The sequence below is a fragment of the Lampetra fluviatilis genome, chromosome 19, assembly GCF_964198595.1.
Source record: "Lampetra fluviatilis chromosome 19, kcLamFluv1.1, whole genome shotgun sequence".
Taxonomy (NCBI): domain Eukaryota; kingdom Metazoa; phylum Chordata; class Hyperoartia; order Petromyzontiformes; family Petromyzontidae; genus Lampetra; species Lampetra fluviatilis.
In genome coordinates this window covers 7,412,203-7,433,008 of record NC_136293.1, presented here as the reverse complement: position 1 = coordinate 7,433,008, position 20,806 = coordinate 7,412,203, and the positions used below count along the sequence as shown (strand labels likewise).

The 20,806-nt window shown below is 53.5% G+C and overlaps 1 protein-coding gene across 1 annotated transcript in view; it reads right to left on the bottom strand.

The window, feature by feature from the left end:
- Positions 1-852: 852 nt before the first annotated feature.
- The window catches only part of TBC1D4 (TBC1 domain family member 4), an 83,962-nt gene continuing 64,008 nt past the window's right edge, over positions 853-20,806 (bottom strand). The window contains exons 13-19 of the mRNA XM_078864911.1: positions 15,246-15,410; positions 14,549-14,707; positions 14,012-14,256; positions 13,538-13,697; positions 12,132-12,301; positions 10,786-10,995; positions 853-10,012 (exon numbers count right to left, since the gene is read on the bottom strand). Coding sequence (XP_078721037.1) covers positions 9,755-10,012; positions 10,786-10,995; positions 12,132-12,301; positions 13,538-13,697; positions 14,012-14,256; positions 14,549-14,707; positions 15,246-15,410 — 1,367 coding nt within the window. The 3' untranslated portion in view covers positions 853-9,754. The remainder of the gene's footprint in view (positions 10,013-10,785; positions 10,996-12,131; positions 12,302-13,537; positions 13,698-14,011; positions 14,257-14,548; positions 14,708-15,245; positions 15,411-20,806) is intronic.

The following is a 20,806-nucleotide window of genomic DNA, read 5'->3' as shown; positions in this document are numbered from 1 at the left end:
AAGCCGACGTGTTAACAAGGGAGTTTCTGTCCAAGAAGCACGGTCTGTCTTAAAAAACGATTAAAGGTGTAATCATTGAACATTCATCAACTATATTATGTTGAATTGTCTCCATTAATTCTAGGTTCTTGATTTTGTAATCGACAGATTTGAGGTGACCCCACAGTAATAAAACGAAGTTATTAATAATGATAATCGAAAACATATTAAATTAAATAATAAACAATTAACATGTTTTAGTGAGTGTTAAAACAAATTAAATAAGCCCGTGTGTCCTGACTTTTGGGCCACCCCGTGTAATACTTTTACAGCCGTGCGTCGATCCACACTGTCGGAGCTATTTGACCATACTTCACCACCCTGGTCAATGCGGGTAGATTAAGAAGGATCACTTACACCATTGGAACCTCATTTGCCAGTACAAAATATGATAATAGTTTTTTTTACCTACCTATCTGGCAACAAAACTGACACCTTTTTTACGAGGAGTCATGTTTGCATTGACCACAATACCTGCGGTCGTAATGCAAACAAAAAACACAACTCTGATAATGTGTGCACTGTCCTTGAAGTTGCGCCTTTTGGCGTCATCTGGTCCAACCCATGTGAGACTAGGCTCTAAGGAAAGCTCTCTCGGGTGTGGACCAATCAACTTCAAGGACAGTGCACATTATCAGAGTTGTGTTTTTTGTTTGCATTATGACTGCAGGTATTGTGGTCCATGCAAACATGACTCCTTGTAAAAAAAGGTGTCAGTTTTGTTGCCAGATAGAAGGGTAAAAAAACAATTATCAAGGATCACTTAGTCATACAACACAGACATCACGACTTAGCGACTAATCCACTCCAGTCCAGAGTCTTTATTTATTTATTAATGTGCACGTGTGTGCGTGCGTGCGTGTATATTACATACAAAGACAAATATCCCCCGTGTAGCCTACGTAGGTTGTTAGGGCAAAGCGGTGTTCGCGAGCCGCCGCCGCCGCCTATCGTTTTCGCAAATCCGCCACGAATCCCGCGGACTTAATTATATTCCAGGCCACGGCTGGCATCAGTGGCGAGTGATATCGGCACCTGTCCAGGACCTCCCCTAGGTTTACTCGGCCTTTAACCGACTACCCGGTGCCGCGTGCGCCCATCGGCGGATGGGTCGCGCGCAGAGGTCGCAAACGGGTTTTGATTCCGTACCCGTACCCGGCCGCACCAAGGTCGCAAATGGGTACCCGTTCCCTACCCGTACCCTACCCGAAATGAGTGCCAAACGGTTACTCACCAGTGAGTCACGGCCTACCCGCACCCGGCCGCACCAGGGTCGCAAACGGGTACCCGTACTTGGCCGGGTACGGGTAGCCGGGTATCGGGTAGGGTACGGGTATCGGGTACCTGGTTGCGACCTCTGGTCGCGCGTGGTGCTGACCACCCACCGCCCTCTCGCGTGTGCCACTCCGGCGCTCGATTCCGGGCTCGGCAACAGCACTCGTCCCCGAAAAGGATGTGAGGCTACACGGGTAGAAGAATCATCGTCTCTTTCTGTACATTACAAACATTTAATTCAAGAGGCAAGCAAGGAATGGCGGCTCACATCACCGCTCGTGTTCTTTTGCTCGGTGGGGTTTGCCGCAGCAGCATTCGCGAAGGCAGTATCATCATCATCAGCAGCTGCAGCATTATCATCATCAGCAGTGCTATGCGGAGATCGCTGCCCTTTTAACACCTTGTGAGCTGGAGCTGTGACTGCCAAAGTGAGAAGCAATCAAGAGTGAAAGGGAGGCGGGGAGTTGATAAAGTTGGCGATGGTGGCGGTCGCGTTCAGAGACAAATTGTGGCGTTAGGATTTGGGTAGGGATAGAGTCTGGTTAGCTCGTTGCGGTTAAGGGGTCGATCTAGGGCTGAGGTTATGTTGGATAGTGTGGTTAGGATTTAGGTCTGATTGACCAATGTTGCTAGACTTAGGGCTGGGGTTATGTTGGATAGTGTGGTTAGGATTTAGGTCTGATTGACCAATGTTGCTAGACTTAGGGCTGGGGTTATGTTGGATAGTGTGGGTAGGATTTAGGTCTGATTGACCAATGTTGCTAGACTTAGTGCTGTGGTTATGCTGGATAGTGTGGTTAGGGTTCAGGTCTGATTGACCAATGTTGCTAGACTTAGTGCTGGGGTTATGCTGGATAGTGTGGTTAGGGTTCAGGTCTGATCGACCAATGTTGCTGGGGTTATAGGGATCGAGTCTGCTTGACAAGTGCGGCTCGGGTCATGGTCGCGATGTTATAAAGTTCGTCTCAAGTTCGGGCTGTGCTCCCCATGGCGAACGAGGCTCGGGGGTCCAGTTTGGGCGATGGATCTCATTGGCTCGCCCGCTTCGCACCACCGCCACCTCCTCCTGCCCGTGCCCAGAGAACCCCACCCCGTTCCACTTTCGGACTCCCTCTTCAATGTTGGCCTCACAGCGCCACTTACCGATGCACAGCCAGACCGGGAACCCACCGGCGGTCCCACCAACAACGCCAGACCGAAGCTCGCTTTAAATGGCACACGATGGCTGAGAATACAACACTGCCTCGTGACGTCACGAGGTCTTTAACATCTGTCTCGCTGGCAGACGACGGCGCTTTTTTGGTGACTTCGTCAAAACAAACCGAAACCCGAGTCGAACTTTTGTCGCGAGAGGTCTCCGGCCCAATCGGACGCGGCAACACTGGAAGAGAACAGCGCTGAAGTTGGTGCTCGGAGAGGAACGATTTGATTGGGGGCCCGCGCGCGGTGCTCGAGATCCAAACACGAGCCCAGGCATCAACCAGAGCCCAGCCATAGTCCTAACCACACTGACCAACCAGAGCCATAGTCCTAACCATACTGACCAATCAGTCCCCAGCCATAGTCCTAATCACACTGACCAACCAGTCCCCAGCCATAGTCCTAACCACACTGACCAATCAGTCCCCAGTCATAGTCCAAACCACACTGACCAATCAGACTCCAGCCATAGTCCTAACCACACTGACCAATCAGAGCCATAGTCCTAACCACACTGACCAATCAGAGCCACAGTCCTAATCACACTGACCAATCAGAGCCCAGCCATAGTCCAAACCATACTGACCAATCAGAGCCATAGTCCTAACCACACTGACCAATCAGAGCCATAGTCTTAACCACACTGACCAATCAGAGCCAAAGTCCTAACCAAACTGACCAGAGTCCAGCCATAGCCCTAACCATACTGACCAATCAGAGCCATAGTCCTAACCACACTGACCAACCAGACCCCAGCCATAGCCCTAACCACACTGACCAATCAGAGCCATAGCCCTAACCACACTCACCAACTGGACCCCAACCACAGCCCTCACTCGATTGACACTGGCTAATCAGACCGCAGCCGTAGCCCTAACAATCACCAGACTAGCCAAGCTCAGCCACAATTATATTGACACTCGTGAACCAGACCCTAACCCTGAACCAAACCACGCTAGCCAACCAGATCCGAACCTAAACCCCAATGGCACTAATGGTCTAGACCAGAACCCCAACTACACAAGCCAACCAGAGCCTAACCCCAACGACACGAACGTATATGCCCTAACTGGCCATCTGACACTAAACCTCTACCCCTAACCCCAACCTCCATCGTAATCATCATTGTCATCTCGCCGCCTCTGCTTTCATTTAAAAAAAATCCGATTCTCGATTTCCCGAGGTCGGTGGAGAGGCGCGGCGGTGTCGTTATGGCACACAGTGAGACAACAGCAAATAATAATAACAAACGTAACAAAATAATAACACATTCAATTAGCATCTAAATACATTAAAAGCTTCACAAGATGCTGTGTACAAGACGCGGTCAAACTCGCGATGAGGACGTCCACTTTTTTTCTGAGACTCCACGAGCTCACGCCACTCTCACCCAATTTTTCCACTGCCACATCTGAGCCGAGCTAGCGCGGACCCCCTCTCGGGACGGGTCGTTTCCCACCGGCTATTTGCCGTGTCAAACCGGAACCGTGCTATGCGGGTCTCAGAAATCATCTGACTGTGGGTCGGGGCCAAGCAGGGCCAGGTGCAGGGCTAATCATCCGACTGTGGGTTGGATGAATTTTTTTTACCAGGTAAGGCTCACTGAGCGAAATATCTTATTTTTTTATCGACCTGGCCACAAATCATAAATCAACGAAGTCGCTCATCACGTGGAAAGTTATAGCAGCCAAAAATGCTCTAAACGCATGTTGATTCTAAATGTGGAGGGGAAAAAAACAGAGGACCCGGATAAAAATTCACGTGACCATGGAGAGAAAGAGAGACACGCAAAATCCAAATATACAGCAGCAGGCGTTAGGGTCGGGATAGAACCCACAATCTCCTCCATACCAGACGCAGGAGTTAACATCTCGCCGCCATGATCGTCACGTGTGCCGACCGCGTGTCTGGACTCGTTCGTTCGTCGGCGGTGGCGCCGAGGCCTCGAGTCTCGGGTTCCCGTAGTTGGAGAAAAAACGACAGCACCTTAGTTTGGCTTTGCATGGTAAGGTTGGGGATGGTTTAGTTTTAATTGTATGTTTTTGGGTAATTTGTTTGCATTTCCTGTACTTTGCCCCCCCTCCAATCGTGTATTTTTTTTTTGTTTGGAGTTGTAACGTTATCACCCGCCACTACTACACATCTGTGAAAAAGAGCTTTATAGCGCATCGGATTCTTCCAGTACAAAAAAAGTCAATATTCCGATTCTGAGCAGAGCGCCAACATGGTTCGGCACGGCCCTGGCACGGCTCGGTTGTGGAGTGGAAACAAAAAAAGAGAGGCGTTTCGGTCCTGAGTTCATCACGAATGCACGCACGCACGCGTTTACTGACCCGCTCGGCACGTGGTAGCGTGTGTGGGTTTTACATTCAACTGCTCATGCGTTTCAGAGCAAGTTCCCCCCCCCCCCCACACACTCCAGGGCTTGCGACCTGCTGCGGAGACGTATTTACAAGTTAAGCAATTTTCACTGAGCTCCATCCAAATACGAATTAAGTGGTTACAAGCCGCACAAGCCTGATGATTGTGAAACGCGCTCCACGTGACGCAGACGGCCGATTTGTGTTCAGAGACAGCTCGTGTGCGTGTTTGTCTTTGTGCGTGGGCGTGTTTGTCTGCGTCTTTGTGTGTGGGCGTTTGTGTATGCGTGTGTTTGTCTGTGTTTGTCCGTGTGTGCGCGTTTCGCTTTGTGTGTGCGTGTTTGTCTTTGTGTGTGTGCGCGTTTATCTTTGTGCGCGTGTTTGTCTTTGTGTGTGCGTGTGTGCGTGTGTATGTCTTTGTGTGCCCCAGAAAACGTGGAGCGCGCTTATTAAAAAGCCACCTCCACGTCTATCGGCGCCTAAAAAGTAATTTGTCTGAGCCAAATTTAGTTTTACTGGAAATGGAGTTTGTTTTTTATTGTTGATCATGTTTGTGCAGTTTTTGTTGTTGGTAGATGTTTGATCGCAACTCCGTTGTTTTTGCCCCGATTTCTACTTTGTAGGTTTTTTTTGCTCCCGATGTCCGCTTGCTTGCTTGTTGTTGTTAATTATATTTGGTTGTTGTTGCTCTGGATTTATTCTTTGGTTGTTTTGGATCTCATTCGTATTTGGTCAGGGAAGACTGGCGAGCCGGCGGCAGCGGACAGCTGGAAGTTAGAGGAACCCTTTAAAGCTTTCGTGACTGCAGGGATTCATCTTCTTGGTTCTTTCGGTAAAGTCACGTGACTTTACCGAATGAACCAAGAAGATAGAGGAACCCTCTTCGAAATCTTCAACATCACAGCGCGGGCTGTCCTGTCCCGACGTTCAAAACGTCCCCAACCCTCGATTAGCAAATCATTTTTTTTAATTCCCCTAACGCCAGTGTCTCTCCTCTCCTCCAACGTGCAGCACGTGGCTCCAATCGACGGGGACTCGAATTTTCCTTCGCAGGAGCGGAGTGCTTTACTTACAAAATGAGCTGCAGACACCACACGTGACCAAAGCCAGCCTTGACGGCCTCAACCCCTGCAGCACCCCGGACAGTTGCGTCACACGGGGCGCGCCACGCTCACTATTTAACACGATTGCTCTCGTGATCATTTTTCCTGTTATTTCGTGCCGCGTGCGCTGAGTTGCTTCGTCTCGTTACGGCGCAGAGAACTCCCAAAAGGCAGGAGCGGATTGTCGGGCGAAGGACGCCGATGGAGTCAGCGCCGGCCATCGATGACTTGCACGCAAAAAAAAACACTAAAAACCCCCTCCATCACGTGGAAATGTAGTTAGTTCTGCCAAATGCCAGCTATTGAGAATTAAGAAATATCAGTGCGACTGTTGTCATGCGACGGGATATGTGGCAGGGACGAGGAGAAAAGTGCTGCCCCCTACTGTGTGGGCTCGATGACACTTCTCGAAGGGATCTCAGAAGTAGTTTGGTGATGTCCGCTTCAGTGGACCGTTCTCCAACTGCGAAAGTTTGTACTACCTTATGAGGTGACCCCGCTGAGCGCGCGACCGGCATAACATTCGTGGGAAAAGGCCAAAAACGAAGCGGGATGATCGCGGTAACCTCGAATTCCATCACGTGATTTCGCACATCTCTCACAACGCAACCCCTCAACACCGAATGGTAACATCAGCATCGCACGGGTTCAAACATCACCCCACCCACCCCTGACCACCACTTCTTGGCGACAACCAAAACAACGAACACACGCACGCGCCTGCTGTGTGTGGGAAGGCAGGCGAGGCAGGCAGGCAAGGCGTACGAATGGTGCGTGTGGGCGCATGCGTGCGCACGTGTGGAAGCTTCCTCGAGCCCAGAGAGGAGAGCGCGCAGGGGGAAGGGGGGGGGGGTGTGTGGGGTGCACGCACCCAACATTCACGGTCTGTATTTTAATTTTGTTTTTTTTGGGGTACACTTTAAAAAAAAAAAACCCACGCACGACCATTCGCTTTTTACTCGTTCATTCGTATGACCGATGAGAAGCGCGCGGCGAATTCTCCTTTAAGAGCACATGGTGCAAACGTCTGTGAAAGCGTGACAGTGAAGGCGACAGTGAAGGCGACAGTAACGACGACGGTGACCCCGCTACGCTACGCTAACACGTAGCCAGTGCATTACAATCGACACAAAAAATAAAAACAGCCTTCAAAGCGATTCAGTCGATGGGTTCTCCCGCTGCGTTATTTCGGGTCGAGCAGCGTGCTGTTCGCCACGGATGTCCGACGTTTCGGTCCGCGTGCCTGGCGAGCTTTCGCGCATTCCAGCTCCTAGAAGAAGCGTCAGAAACACCAAGCCGGGCGGTGCCGCGCGGCGGTAACCGCCTCGATAACCCACGCGGGGCAGTACAATTCAGGCCACAGCGGCGTCGTTTCAGTCGACGGGCCTACATCAGGAGCCGACGTAAACCAGGTCCAGTGGAACGTACGAGCACGAGGGGGCGACGTTAGCACGGCCGCGGAACCAACATGGTCACCCTCTGGCCCACCCGGCAGCACAAATGGCTCGCGCGACAGTGAAGTCCGTTGGCAGGTCGCGTGCGTTGGGGTAAAGTGTGGATTAAGTGCCACCCCCTTCCAAGGCGTCTGGCCAGCGCGCCGAACTTAGTCGGCCGAACGGCGTAAATAGCAGTGGACGCTCCTTTGGGCCAGCAGTGGCGAGAGAGAGTGAGCAGGGCTGCAGGGCTGCATGGCTGCACCTTTACCCAATGTGCGTCCGCTCTGCGACGGCGCTTCGCAAAGCGACTGCTGCTGCTGCTTCCATCGCCGAAAGGCCTCCACAGAGGCCTTCCTGCGTTTGCTGCCGCGAAACAGTGACAATGACTGCAATAACAATGGAGAGGATGAGCGGTAGAAAGCATAAACCAGACTCACTACACGTGTTGTGGGCAAGGGGGGGGGGGGACGACACACGAATATCGTGTTTCCTGTTATCCGCGATGCTGTTACCCGCAAATTGACTCTACTTAACCGTTGAGAAAACGTGCATATTAGTGGATTACGGGAAGAACGGATACACAAACGCCTCCAGGTTTCTCTCGAGCCAGAGTCGCGACTCGGAGGGTTATCATCCCGTGTCGTCCCGATTAGCGGTGAATTCATCGGAAATTATTCCCCGTGCAACGTCGCATATCTGACTCGCTGGGCGGATATGCAAAACGGTTGGATTTGAGGGAATTAGAGACGCCACCGTGCACCAACACCGCACCGGGCACGGGGCGGTTAACTGATCACGGCGGACACGCGACGGTCGTATAGACGACGCCGTACCATGCCGCCGACTCCCGGTTATCCGGGTTAACGGCGAGGGTATATAGGGGGGTGGTGAAGGCGGCCCGGGGTTAAAAACAAAAGCGGGGATAACGCAAGTGAGGCCTGGCCTCGTGGGCCCCCCCCCACCCCGGGGTTTTTATTGCTTCTTCAAGTCGCCGGTTTCGCCGGCCGCCGCAATGGATAATTCTGTCCCACGGATGACAACCGCGAGTTAACACAATCGGGTGACGGAGCTTCTTTGACTCTTAGCGCTCGACACCGCCGCCCCCCCCCCCCTCCACATTGGACAAAACGATGATTTTGACGCGAATGGGGGTGTGGGGGGGGGAGAAGGGAACATAATTAACGGCTCTTCTCTCGTAGCCGTCGTGTCACGCACAAAAAAAAACTCTCGCTGCATTTCCATCGGGTAGTTTGCTACCGTGAACAACAATACCGAGGATGTCCTGAGGACGGCGACACTGACGATCAGTCGGCTTCAGTCCAGGAAATTCTGTAATTTGGTCACGGCCCAGACGTGCGCATCTACGGCACAGGGACCGTTTAGGTTTTAAATTGATGAGTTTCTGCTTTTTGTGAGCGGCCTTTCCGAGCGATTTCCATAATCGAAGGAAGTGCGATCTCAACCCTTCCGCAGTGCCGGAGGGACTGCTCCGGGCTCGCGTCGTCGCGAGCCGGGGGACGCCCCAGAGAAACCCCTCTCCCGCGACGGGGGTTCAGGGCCAAACCGTACGGGCGACGTCCGACGTTTCCGCACCGACGTCGAGCGAAAGCGTCCGCCGTGCCGGACGGTTTGGCGGCGGGCGGCAACGGCGAGCGGCAATTGCGATAAAAAAAAAACCGGCACGCAGCAGTGATAACGCAACAGGATCCGTCTGGAGTGTTTCTAAAAACCATCACGCTCTCTCTCTATCGCCCGACCTCTTTTACTTTCTGCTGTGCCACCACCTCATCCACCCACAACCCACTTCTTTCACCTCCTCCTGCTTAGAAATTGCGACGTGGACTAAGGACTGCGAAGCCGAGGGGTGGGGGATCCATCGATGGCGTCTCTCACTTCGTCAGCCCAGGTCTTTCCCGAGGTCACGCGACTCCCAGGGCCTGGACAACACCGCCAAGCACTCGACCGCCTGCTTCTGCCGTATATTGTCGTGCGTTGTTGTCATCCGGCATAATCGTTTTTTTAGGGGCGTGGGCGCGTGTGCAGGCGGTGGCGATTGGCTGCGTTTGTGAGTCGAACGGCTGCGTCGACGCACGCGATCCGAACGCCACGGCCGGCGCCGAACCTCCCAGCAACGTCGCCCAGACCGAAACCAACAAAACAAAACCAACCCAACAAAACAAAAGAACAATCAATTCATTAATGCAAACCCCGTCCCTGTTTCTAACCCCGTGATGACACAGCCCCCCTAGTGCAGCCGCCGTTTATGGGGGGGGGGGGTTAAAATTCTTCAGAGGTCAAGCAGGGGTCGAGACAGGGGTCAAGCAAGGGTGTGGGTCAAGGTTCAGGAGCCCAAATCCGTTGCGTTGGGGCGTCCGCCCGGCAGCTTGGCGTGACGCGACGAGGAGGAGGAGGAGGCGTTGGAGGACGAGGCGGCGGTGGACGAGGAGGTGGGCGAGGAGGAGGCGGAGGAGGAGAGGGCGGCAGCTTGGAGGGCGGGTCGCTCGGACTCGCGGTTGTTCACCGATTGCCTGAGCCGCGACTCGCTCACACGCAGGCGCTCCATGGCCCCCTCCAGGCAGTGGATGCGCTCCCGCGCGCTCTGCATGTGCACGCGAACACGCATGTGTACGCGAACACGCGTGTGTGTGTGTAGGTGCGCGAGTGTGCGTGAGTGTGCGTATGTGTGAGAGAGAGAGGGTACGTGTGAGTGTGTACGTAGAGAGTGTGTGTGTGCGTGTTCTTGTGCACGTATGCATGTACGAGTGAGTGCATGTGATTGTAAGTTCATCCATGCACGAATGCACGTGTGGGTGTACGAGGGAGTGAGTGTGTGCGCGCGTGCAAGTGTGTGTGCGAATGTGTTAAATGCATGTAAGTGTGTGTGTGTTGATGATGACGATGATGATGATGCGAGTCAGTGGGCCTCTACGCAAGACGATGGGTCTCTGCGTCAGTAATCCGGGAGGAGACGATCAACTCGGCACACTGGGGAAGTCCGCTTGAACCATCGGGGCTGGACGGCCGCAACCCAGAATCGAACGCAGGATCCGAGCAGTGCCGGCTCAACGGCACACCTGATGAGCAAGGTTGGCTACGTACGGTGCGAAAGAAGTTGAACATACATACATACGTCTCCTAACCCCTATATAATCCCTGCCACCTTGTATGCATGCGTGCATGTAGGACTTCTTTTGCACCGTATGCAGCCAACCGTGCTAATTGGAGGTGCGGGGGAAGGACAACCAACTGAATCCAAAAAGCAGTTCTCAATAAATGAGTGTTCAATTCCTGTACGTATGTTGAACTTTTTTCGCAACGTGTGTAGCCATCGGAGGTGCCCACACCCCCCCCCCCCCCCAACGTGTTCCCTACCTGCAGCTCTTCCACCAGATCCTGGTTGTGCCGCTTGAGGGAGAGGCAGGTTTTCTCCAGCCTCTCCGCGTCGGCGGAGGCGGCGCCGGTGCCGGTGGAGGAGGAGGAGGAGGACGGTCCGCCTGGTTCCTGCAGCGCCATCTCGTCCTGCAGCACGTGGTATTCGACTTCGTAGGCGTGAAGCTGGCGCGACAGGTCCATCTCGCACACCTGGCCCACGCACGCACGATCGCAGTTGCCAATACGTTAGCATATGCAACACTAGTTACTTGCGCGCAAACACGTCGACGCCCACGATCACTTTGTACCTTCTTTTAGCCCCGCCCCCCCCCCTCCCGATACGTTCCATTCATTGGCTACCACATTCTGATAAGCTCCCCCCCCTTCCCCCTTAACTTGTATTTAAGAGCTTGCATCTTGTATTCCTGCCTCACTTGATGCAGCAAATCTGGCTGTGACGGTCCCACCTGATGACGGAGACTTGTGTTGCCTCTGAAACGTCGTGATTTTTATTTTATTTTATTCATTTTGATTTCATTTTTTACCTACGTGACTTTACCGAAAGAACTAAGAGTATGAATCCGTGCAGTCACGAAAGCTTCAAATCTAGAATTAAATGATCACATAATACCAGTAACACCCCGGTTTCTGTTGGGGGTGCGTTCCCCCGCACCTCCGATTAGCACAGTTGGCACAGTACGGTGAGAAAGGAGTTCAACACACACACGCACGTACGCTGTTGCAGTGTGTGGCGACGAATATCCAAACGACGAACATCGAAGCGGTGTACAGGGTAGGGTGGAGGCGAAAGCCGAGAGGCGGCGGACACGAGAAAGGACGGACGATGCTGTCGGCGACGCAAGCGTGGGCTGAGGCGACGCAAATCTGGTGGCGCTGTGGATTAAGCGACGACGTATTTGCGAGAGAGAAACGACTTGGAGGAGCCGCGGACGAGCGGAAAGGCAGCGGCAGCCAACAATCGCTCTGCGGTCCGTACGTATGTTGAACTCCTTTCGCACCGTACGTAGAAAACCGTGCTAATCGGAGGTGCTGTCCACGATATAAAGGTGTTATCGGCCAATGAGTGAGTGTGAGTAAAACAAAGGATCCAGAGAAAACACACGCGTGCATGTTTAACGATCACGATGATGGCGGTGGTGATGGTGGTGTTGTATGTATAGCAATGGTGGCGGTGGTGGTACTGTAAGTAGTGATGGTGGCGGTGATAGTGGTGGTGCTGTACGTACAGCGACGGCGAGTGGCGGTGCTGTACGTATAGCAATAGTGATGGTGGTGATGGTGTACGCGTAACGATGGCGGTGATGGTGGCGGCGACGACATCGCACCTGGTTGATTGTCTTCTCCATTTGCACAAGGCCCAGGTTGGGCAGCGTGGTCTTGAGGAAGTCCATGATGCTCTCGAAGCTGTCGCACTGCATGATGAGTGCCTGATGAGAGCCCAGCAGGGACAGCGCCACCTTGAAGATCACCTCCGTGCCCTGCAGGAACAGCATGTCTGCGCACGCATGCAAACACACACACAGACAAAAGGAATAACCAGAGCTGCCACCTGATCCGTCCCCGGCCACGACCCCTCCTGGCATCATCTCGCCCGCCGGCTCTTGGCTACCCTTCACGAGCGAGGTTCCAGGCGCTCAGCAGCACTTCTATGCTAGTGGCTGGCGCTAACACTATAGTGACAGCATTTACGTCACTACACACACACGCCGGCGAGCATATACACGGGTGTGTCGGCAGGGTGGAGGAACTGGGGCAAGGTCCATGGCAGACCCCATCTGGAAGCCCCTGGAAGCTGCTGGTGGGTTCGAGGAGCATAAAAGGAGCAGAGAGCGGGAGCTCAGGGCTGCCGGATCTGGGAGCGAACTCGTCCCGTCGCCGCTGACGTCTTAGCCGACTTCGCTGCTGACGTCGTCGCAAGATATTGCGCGGCCGGGTAGTTGTTGGCCGTCTCGTCAGCGCCATCGGTGTTACACGGTCAGGGTTTTGTTGAGGCTCGGCTAGACGACTAGGTGAGAGTGCGAACCTGTGAAGTGTGAAGTTATTTACACTATGAGACCTCCTTTACCAGTGGCAAAATATAGCAATAGGTTTTTATCCTTTCAACTGGTACAAAAACTGACACCTTTATACAAGGGATCATGTTTGCAATAACCACAACACAAGCAGTTAAAATGCAAACGCCTTTTGGCGTCATCTGGTCCAACACCAATGGAGACTAGGCTCTAAGAAAAGCTGTCTTCGGGTGTGGACCAATCAACTTCAAGGACAGTGCATATCATTATCATTATCAGAGTTGTTTCTTTTTGTTTGCATTTTGACTGCTTGTGTTGTGGTTATTGCAAACATGATCCCTTGTATAAAGGTGTCAGTTTTTGTACCAGTTGAAAGGGTAAAAACCTATTACTACAGTGGCTACTTTTTCTTCTTTCGTATTCAGGTGTTCAAGCCAGATAACCGCGTCAAGAGCAGTAGAGGGGTGTAACCGCTGCGTTGACTCCTTCGTATTTGTGGATCGGGGCATCGCGTCGTTATTCGTTGGACGGTCTCTGTTCCGGATGACCACAGTCGCGCACAACTGGAAAGTTTTTTTTATTTTCCATTTGCGCATCAAGGTATCCGCCGCATCTGCCACGGCCTGTGCAGTGGATGGATGCTGTTTAGTGTGGACCATGAGCTTCCACGAGCGGATACTGAGACGACCGGAGGGGCGGCACGCGGAGGGCGCCCGTACCGAAGACGCGCGCCACGAATCCGAGCGGGAACTGGGATGCGAAGAGCGTGAGGAACCAGGGCGCCGCGTAGAGGCTTGGCCCGATCTCCGACTCCTCCAGGTGCGCGTACAGATCGGGGTGGTAGTCGTGCAGCAGACGAGACAGCTGGTACATCTGGATCTGCGCGGAGACACACACACACACCCCGCACCCTCCGATTAGCACGGTTGGCTACGTACGGTGTGAACGATGTTCCACGTACATACATACGTACACAGACCGGGACACGGCTGGAACACGGGAACAGTGACAACCACTTCCATGTGGGCCATTCTTTAACGTGGAGGGTTGCTCTGCTCTGAAGGGGAGATCAAAATTGACTGTCTCGTGATATGAAACCATCATGCCTCTCCCCACCACCTCCCCCTCTCATCTGCAGGGACAGCATCATACCTCTCCGCACTTTCCCCTCTCCCCACCACCTCCCCACTCACCTGCAGGGATAGCATGTCGGGGCAGTACTGGCGCCGCAGCCCCAGGTGGTAGAGCAGGTAGATGAGCGCGTGGAAGGCGTCGCACTCCGGCAGGTGCAGCAGCAGCACGCCGGCCACGAAGCTCAGGCCCTGGCAGTAGCCCACCTCGGAGTCGAGCAGCGAGTAGGCCTTGAGCAGGTTGTAGAGCGCCAGCTGGCCAGAGCCCAGCTGCGCCGAGAAGTACGGGTGGGTGGGGAACGTTCGGCCTGCAGTGGGAGGGGGGGGGGGCACGTAGGGAGAGAGGGAGGAGAAATGAGGTTGGGAGGTGAGAAGGAGTGATGGGGAGGATGAGTAGGTCAGTGGCCGCGACGATGTGCGGTGGCGAGGTGCTGGCTCGCAGGCGCAAATTGCAGCTCTGCCGGTGACGTTCACGCGGCGCAACCCAGGGGGGTTCAGGGTGACGAGGTCAGGCCACGGGCAAGGGGGGGGGGGGAGCTCGGCGATGCCCGGCACCCCCCCCCCCCCACCCCCTCCGCCACGCGGCGTTGCACGGCATACCCAGGTCGATGAGGATGGCATGCTGCTGCGAGGTGAGCCTCTTCAGCAGCTCGGGGTACGGCGTGTCTGGGGGCGCCTGCTTCGGCGGCAGGCGGTGCCGCAGACGGTACTGCTCCGCCAGGAACTGCCAGATCTCTCCCCGGCGCTGCCGTGGCACGCCTGCGCCGGCGGGAAGTGGGATGGGGGGATGGGTCAGGGGGAGACGCGGCGCGACCTCCTGTATACCAGGCGAGGCAGTTAACAGCTTGCCACCGCTAATATACAACAGGGATCAGGGTCGGGATCGAACCCACGAACTCCTGTATACCAGGCGAGCTAGTCGACATCTCCGAGCCAACGTGATGATGATGATGAGAGAGAGAGATACGCAAACTACAAATATACAGCAGCAGGCGTCAGGATCGGGATCGAACCCACGAGCTCCTGTATACCAGGCGAGCTAGTCGACATCTCCGAGCCAACGTGATGATGATGATGAGAGAGAGAGACACGCAAACTACAAATATACAGCAGCAGGCGTCAGGATCGGGATCGAACCCACGAGCTCCTGTATACCAGGCGAGGCAGTTAACATCTTGCCACCGCTAATATACAACAGGGATCAGGATCGGGATCGAACCCACGAGCTCCTGTACCGCAGGCGAGCTAGTCGACATCTCCGAGCCACGGCGACGCCGTCACCCCCCCTCCCTCTCACCCTGGCTGATGGCGGCGTGCACCTTCTCCATGTCGCAGCGCACGCGCGCGCGGTTGGGCGCGCCCAGCAGGCGCTCCCACACGACGGTGACGTCGCGCAGGCACGGCGTCACCTCCGCGTAGTCCAGACGCGCCTGCGCCTTCTCCTGCTCCAGCTGCCTGCGAGCTGCAGCAGGCCCCACGGAGACGGCGGCAGCGAGGGGGCGGGGCGGGGAGGGGGCGGGGGGTGCGACAGGGGAACCGCGGTGGCGGCGGAACAAACGCGACCGTCAGTTCGAGGTTCGAGATGGCCCAGAAGTTTACTTCCCGGGTCAAGCCCGTTGAGCTAAGAGGCCGACTCGGCCGGCAGACAGCTATGTGGCTCTTCTTCAGAAGTGACTTGGCCACGAATGATAGTTCAACAAAGTGGCTTATCACGTGGAAATTTACAGCAGCCACATACTCTTGCACGCATGTCGATTCTAAATGTGGAGGGAAAAACCGGAGGACCCGGACAAAAATCCACGTGGCCACGGGGAGAGAGATACGCAAACTCCAGGGTCTGGATCGAACCCACAGCTTCCTGCATACCAGGCAAGGGAGTTAACATCTCGCCACCGTGGCGCCGAGAAACAGCTGTGCCAGTTAATCGCAGAAGCTTACGTCTTAGCAAGTTCAGTTTGCTCAACAAGGTGGGAAGAAGAGCCGGAGAGCACGAGAAAAATCCTCATTTGCAAGAAGTGACCGACCCGGGTCACCGGAACGACAAAAGGCAAAAATAAATAGAAAACGAGGCACAGCAATGAAGCGAAATAGAAATCGGCGAAAAAACCAAACGCGTCATCGCAAGAGAAATCTAAAGTACCGCACGAACGTACATCGATATTAAATAATACATTCCCTGGAGCGCAAGTGGGTTCGGGAAGACTGTCACGTGACAACTAAATAAATGCCCAAGTTTATAAACGCGTCAATCTCGTCGGGTGGTGGAGGGTTACATTACAGGAATTTTTGCACAAAACTACTACCATGTAGCGCAAACGAATAACGAATATGAACCATCATATGCATTCATTGTTACATTTATAATTCACATCGACTGCTACGAAAAGTAAATGGGCTCGGGCAGGGCACGTCGTGGACATCAAAGATGACGGACGGCGGTCGAGACTAAGGATGGAGCGGCAGCTGAAGGAGAGGAAACGCTCCCGAGACGACTTCCACCGGGGAGATGGAGCGATGAAATCCAGCGCCTCTTACAGATGGTTTGACGCGTCGCGAGATGGTGAGAGACGATGGGGGCAGCTTGGTGAAGGCCATCATCCATGAGTGGATAGAACCTGTCTGATGATGACGATGATGGATGGGCTTGTTGAAAGCCGACAGAGAGAGGGAGACGGCACGAACGTTGGAAGGCACCGCCAATGTGATATCTCTGCGCGTGCAACGAAAGCCGCACTCGCTCGCTCAGAAAAAATTTCTCATCGCAAAACGTTTGCCTGGATCGCCGGCAGACTGGTGTAGATGTCACCCGATTCAGGTAGTACCTCCGATAAGAAGTTCAACATACGTACAGAATACATAGTAACCACAGTCATAGCTAGATAGGCAGATGAGAAAGACGCACTGGATGTGGTGTTCCGTGGTGCGGAGATGTATTTCCCGGATGACAGAACTGGCTGGAGAAAGGTAATCCCCGATGCTATGAGCAGCGAGGAAACACGAGCAGCTCCACTGCTCGCGCGACTCATCGCAGCGAATCCCGTCGCCACCTCCCGTGCGTGCAAATCCTCGGCCATGTCTGGATGAAATCGCTTAAATTCAATGCTCGATAACAACAAATGTCTCCTTCCAACCGAGGTTGACGATCGCTCGGGGGCTGCGGCGGCGACGAAGCCACGACGTCGTCGTTGCTCCGCTGGGAGAGCGGGCGCGCGGTGGGGCGTGTCTCTCGGCGCGACTCCCGGCCGGCAAATCCCACAGGAATCGGGGGGGGGGGGGGGGCGGGGGGGGTTGGGGTGATAACCAGCGGAGTGGAGAGATGACAGCACGGGACCGCCCCCCCCTCTTCCCCGTACCCCGGCCCCCCCAGATTTTGTTTTCAAATCGAAGTGCGAGTAAGCAAGGTCAGCCGCGCAAATGAATAATGAACGGACAGACGGTCAGATGGATGCTTGGAGAGATGGAGGGAGACAAGAGGTATTCATTTGTCCGGGGACGGACGAAGACGAGACAAAACGAGAGTGAGACAGCCACACGCACAGACGAGAGATGATGCAGATATCTGACCTTTGGAAAAAAGCAGCATCTTCAGAGGAGAGACGGAGAGCTTCAAAAGAAGGCAGCCGCGACTACCCAACTGCTCCGAATTGTTTCGGACAAGGAGCGAACAGAATAACTAGACGCTGGTAGGCGAGACCAGAGCACAATGCCAGATCGCAACAACAACAACAACAAAGGGAGGAGGATGCCGTTGCAGGTCGTGCAGTGCAGCGAATGAGGGCACGACGCCGTTGTTGCCGCTGCCTATCGCTGGCACTCGGTGACTCATCCCCCCACACACACGCACGCAGGCACGCACGCGCGCAAGCATGCTTTCGGCGCACGCACAACGGTACATTACGCACGAACGCCCACGCAAGCAGTCGTGGGCCGAGCTGGGCTGCCTCTGGGTGGGTGGGTGGGGGAGAAACATCCAATTACTCGAGACGGTGATTCACCCGGGAGAAAGTGTGAGCCCACGGCTGTCGATGCGATGCTAGAATGGTTATTGAAATGCACGCGCAGTCGCCTGTGTTTGAGTTTCGTGCTGGGGGGGGGCGAGGCGGGGGGGGGGGGCAGAAATGGTGGGGAGGGGGGCAGGCGGGGGCACCGAATTGCCGGCGCTCCATCTAACACCGCCAAATAAAAGAAAATAATTTAAACTGAAACATGTGTGAGGTTAATAGATTAATGATACAGGAGGACGGCAGTGGGGTGTAGGGGGCGGGATTGTGACTGGGCATTGCCGATCGGTGTGGAACAGTACCGCCAGCATTGCTCTGACCCTGGCGATCACTCTAAAAGTGACAGTGCCACCATCACCACCACCGGCTAAATGGTATTTACCCGGCAAAACACTTGGCAGCCGATTAATGAGAAAAATTATCACTCCACACGCAGCACCGTCAACATGGCACTAACCGCACAGGGCACAACCTAAGAGCACAACCACGTAGCAGCACCACACAAATATCACCCCACCCACCCCCACCTCCCCCCCAACTGTCCCAGCACAGACCCTTCTGCTACCTCGACCCCCCCCCCGCCCGTCACGCCAGGCCCCCCCCCCCCGCCCCAGGGCACATTACATTGGGAACAATCTGTCTGGTGACGTCAAGGATCGCCAAGCCCCTGCGAGCATTCCCACTCGACCGCGTCACATCGTCTGGATCGTATCTCCCGCCAGCACATCGAGTTCGTCGCATCATCGCAACGCGTGCTCTCCGCTCCCCTCCACGCGCACGTTAAGCCACGCGCGCATTCAAGTCCGGCGCTCAGGTCTCCACCACTTCCATATCGTGAAAGTAGGTCACACGGCGTGGGCACGGGGGCGGCTACTGCTGCTGGCCGATAACACTGGTCTACTATGTTTTAAAAGGTCGTCTGCTACAGAGATGAAATGTGCTGTTTGTTATGGGTTTTGACGCGCTGAATTCAAATATGACAATTAAAATAAGTGATTGGCTACTGTTCCCAAGATATTTAAGTTATTACATTTTACGTTTTACTCATAAACCTAGGTTTTTTTCATGTGTTTATGGTCGCTTCACATGATAACATGTCACCTGTCCTGTTCATGTAACACTTAAAAAAATCAGCCAAAGGGTTATATAAATAAAATGTGTGATGAAACAAAAGGCAAAAAACGATTATGTATAAGTACATAGTTTAGTCCTGATTCAGTGTCTACTAAGCACGTCATGGCTTGTCTCTTGTATTCATTAAATGGAGCATCTCTTGTCACTGTCCAGCAACAATCTGCAAGCGTTGATGGGCTCCATTTGCCCTGAGAGTGTTTCTCCATCGTCGCAATGTCCTGGTGACGTCGCTCGCCATGCTCGTCGCTCACTGCTCTGCAGTTCGGTGGGAAAAAATCGAGCTGAGAGTGCAAAAAATGTATCTTTAGTGACATGTTGCAAGTAAGTCGTTTGTATGCCTTGAGGAGGTTTTCCACCAACTCCCTGTAGTTGTCTGCCTTGTTGTTTCCGAGAAAATGTGTTGCCACTAACTGGAAGGCTTTCCATGCCGTATTTTCCTTGCCACGCGGTGCACTGTCAAATGCATCATCTCGGAGAAGTTCACGAATCTGAGGACCAACAAAGACACCTTCCTTTATCTTAGCTTCACTTAACCTTGGACATTTTCCACGGAGGTACTTGAAAGCTGCTTGTGTTTTGTCCATGGCTTTGATAAAGTTCTTCATCAGACCCAGCTTGATGTGCAAGGGTGGTAACAAAATCTTCCTTAATTAAACAAGTGGTGGATGCTGAACACTTTTCCTCCCAGGCTCCAATGACTGTCGGAGTGGCCAATCTATCTTGATGTAGTGGGAATCTCTCGCACGACTATCCCATTCGCAGAGAAAACAGCAGCACTTTGTGTATCCAGTCTGCAGACCAAGCAAGAGCGCAACAAGCTTCAAATCGCCACAAAGCTGCCACTGATGTTGGTCATAGTTTATGCACCTTAAAAGTTGTTTCATGTGTTCATAGGTTTCCTTATTATGGACTGTATGACCAACTGGAATTGATGGCAAAACATTGCCATGATGCAGAAAAACAACTTTGAGACTCATCTTCGATGAATGAATGAACAGTCTCCATTCATCATGAGCGATGTTGAGGGCTGCCATCACACCATCGATGTTGTTGCAGGCTACAAGATCACCTTCCATGAATAAGAATGGGACAAGATCCTTTTGACGGTCACGGAACATGGAAACCCTCACATCACCTGCCAGGAGATTCCACTGCTATAGTCTAGAGCCCAACAGCTCTGCCTTACTCTTGGGTAGTTCCAGATCCCTGACAAGGTCTTTCAGTTCACCTTGTGTTATGAAGTGTGGTTCAGAGGAGGAGGATGATGGGATAAAATCTGAGTCATGTGACCTTGATGGTTCAGGACCAGAAGTTTCATCCTCTTCCTCGTCTGACTCAAGTGAGAATGATTCTGGTGCATCAGAAACCGACAGTCCTTCTCCGTGGGGTACTGGGCGTGTAGCTGATGGAATGTTTGGATAATGCACAGTCCACTTTTTCTTCTTGGACACACCTTTCCCAACTGGAGGCTCCATGCAATTGCTGATATGATCCGTTGGCTCTCTCCAAATCATTGGCACTGCAAAAGGCATTGATTTCCTTTTCAACCACTGGCAAAGATTTGTTGCACACGTGTTGCTGCATATGTGTGGGGCCCACATCTTGTCCTGATCTCCAATTTTGCAGACAAAATAAAGGTGATAGGCCTCTTAACCATAGTGGCTATACTGCGCTTTTGTGATGCAAAAGTCACTTCACCACAAACATAGCAGAAGTTATCTGC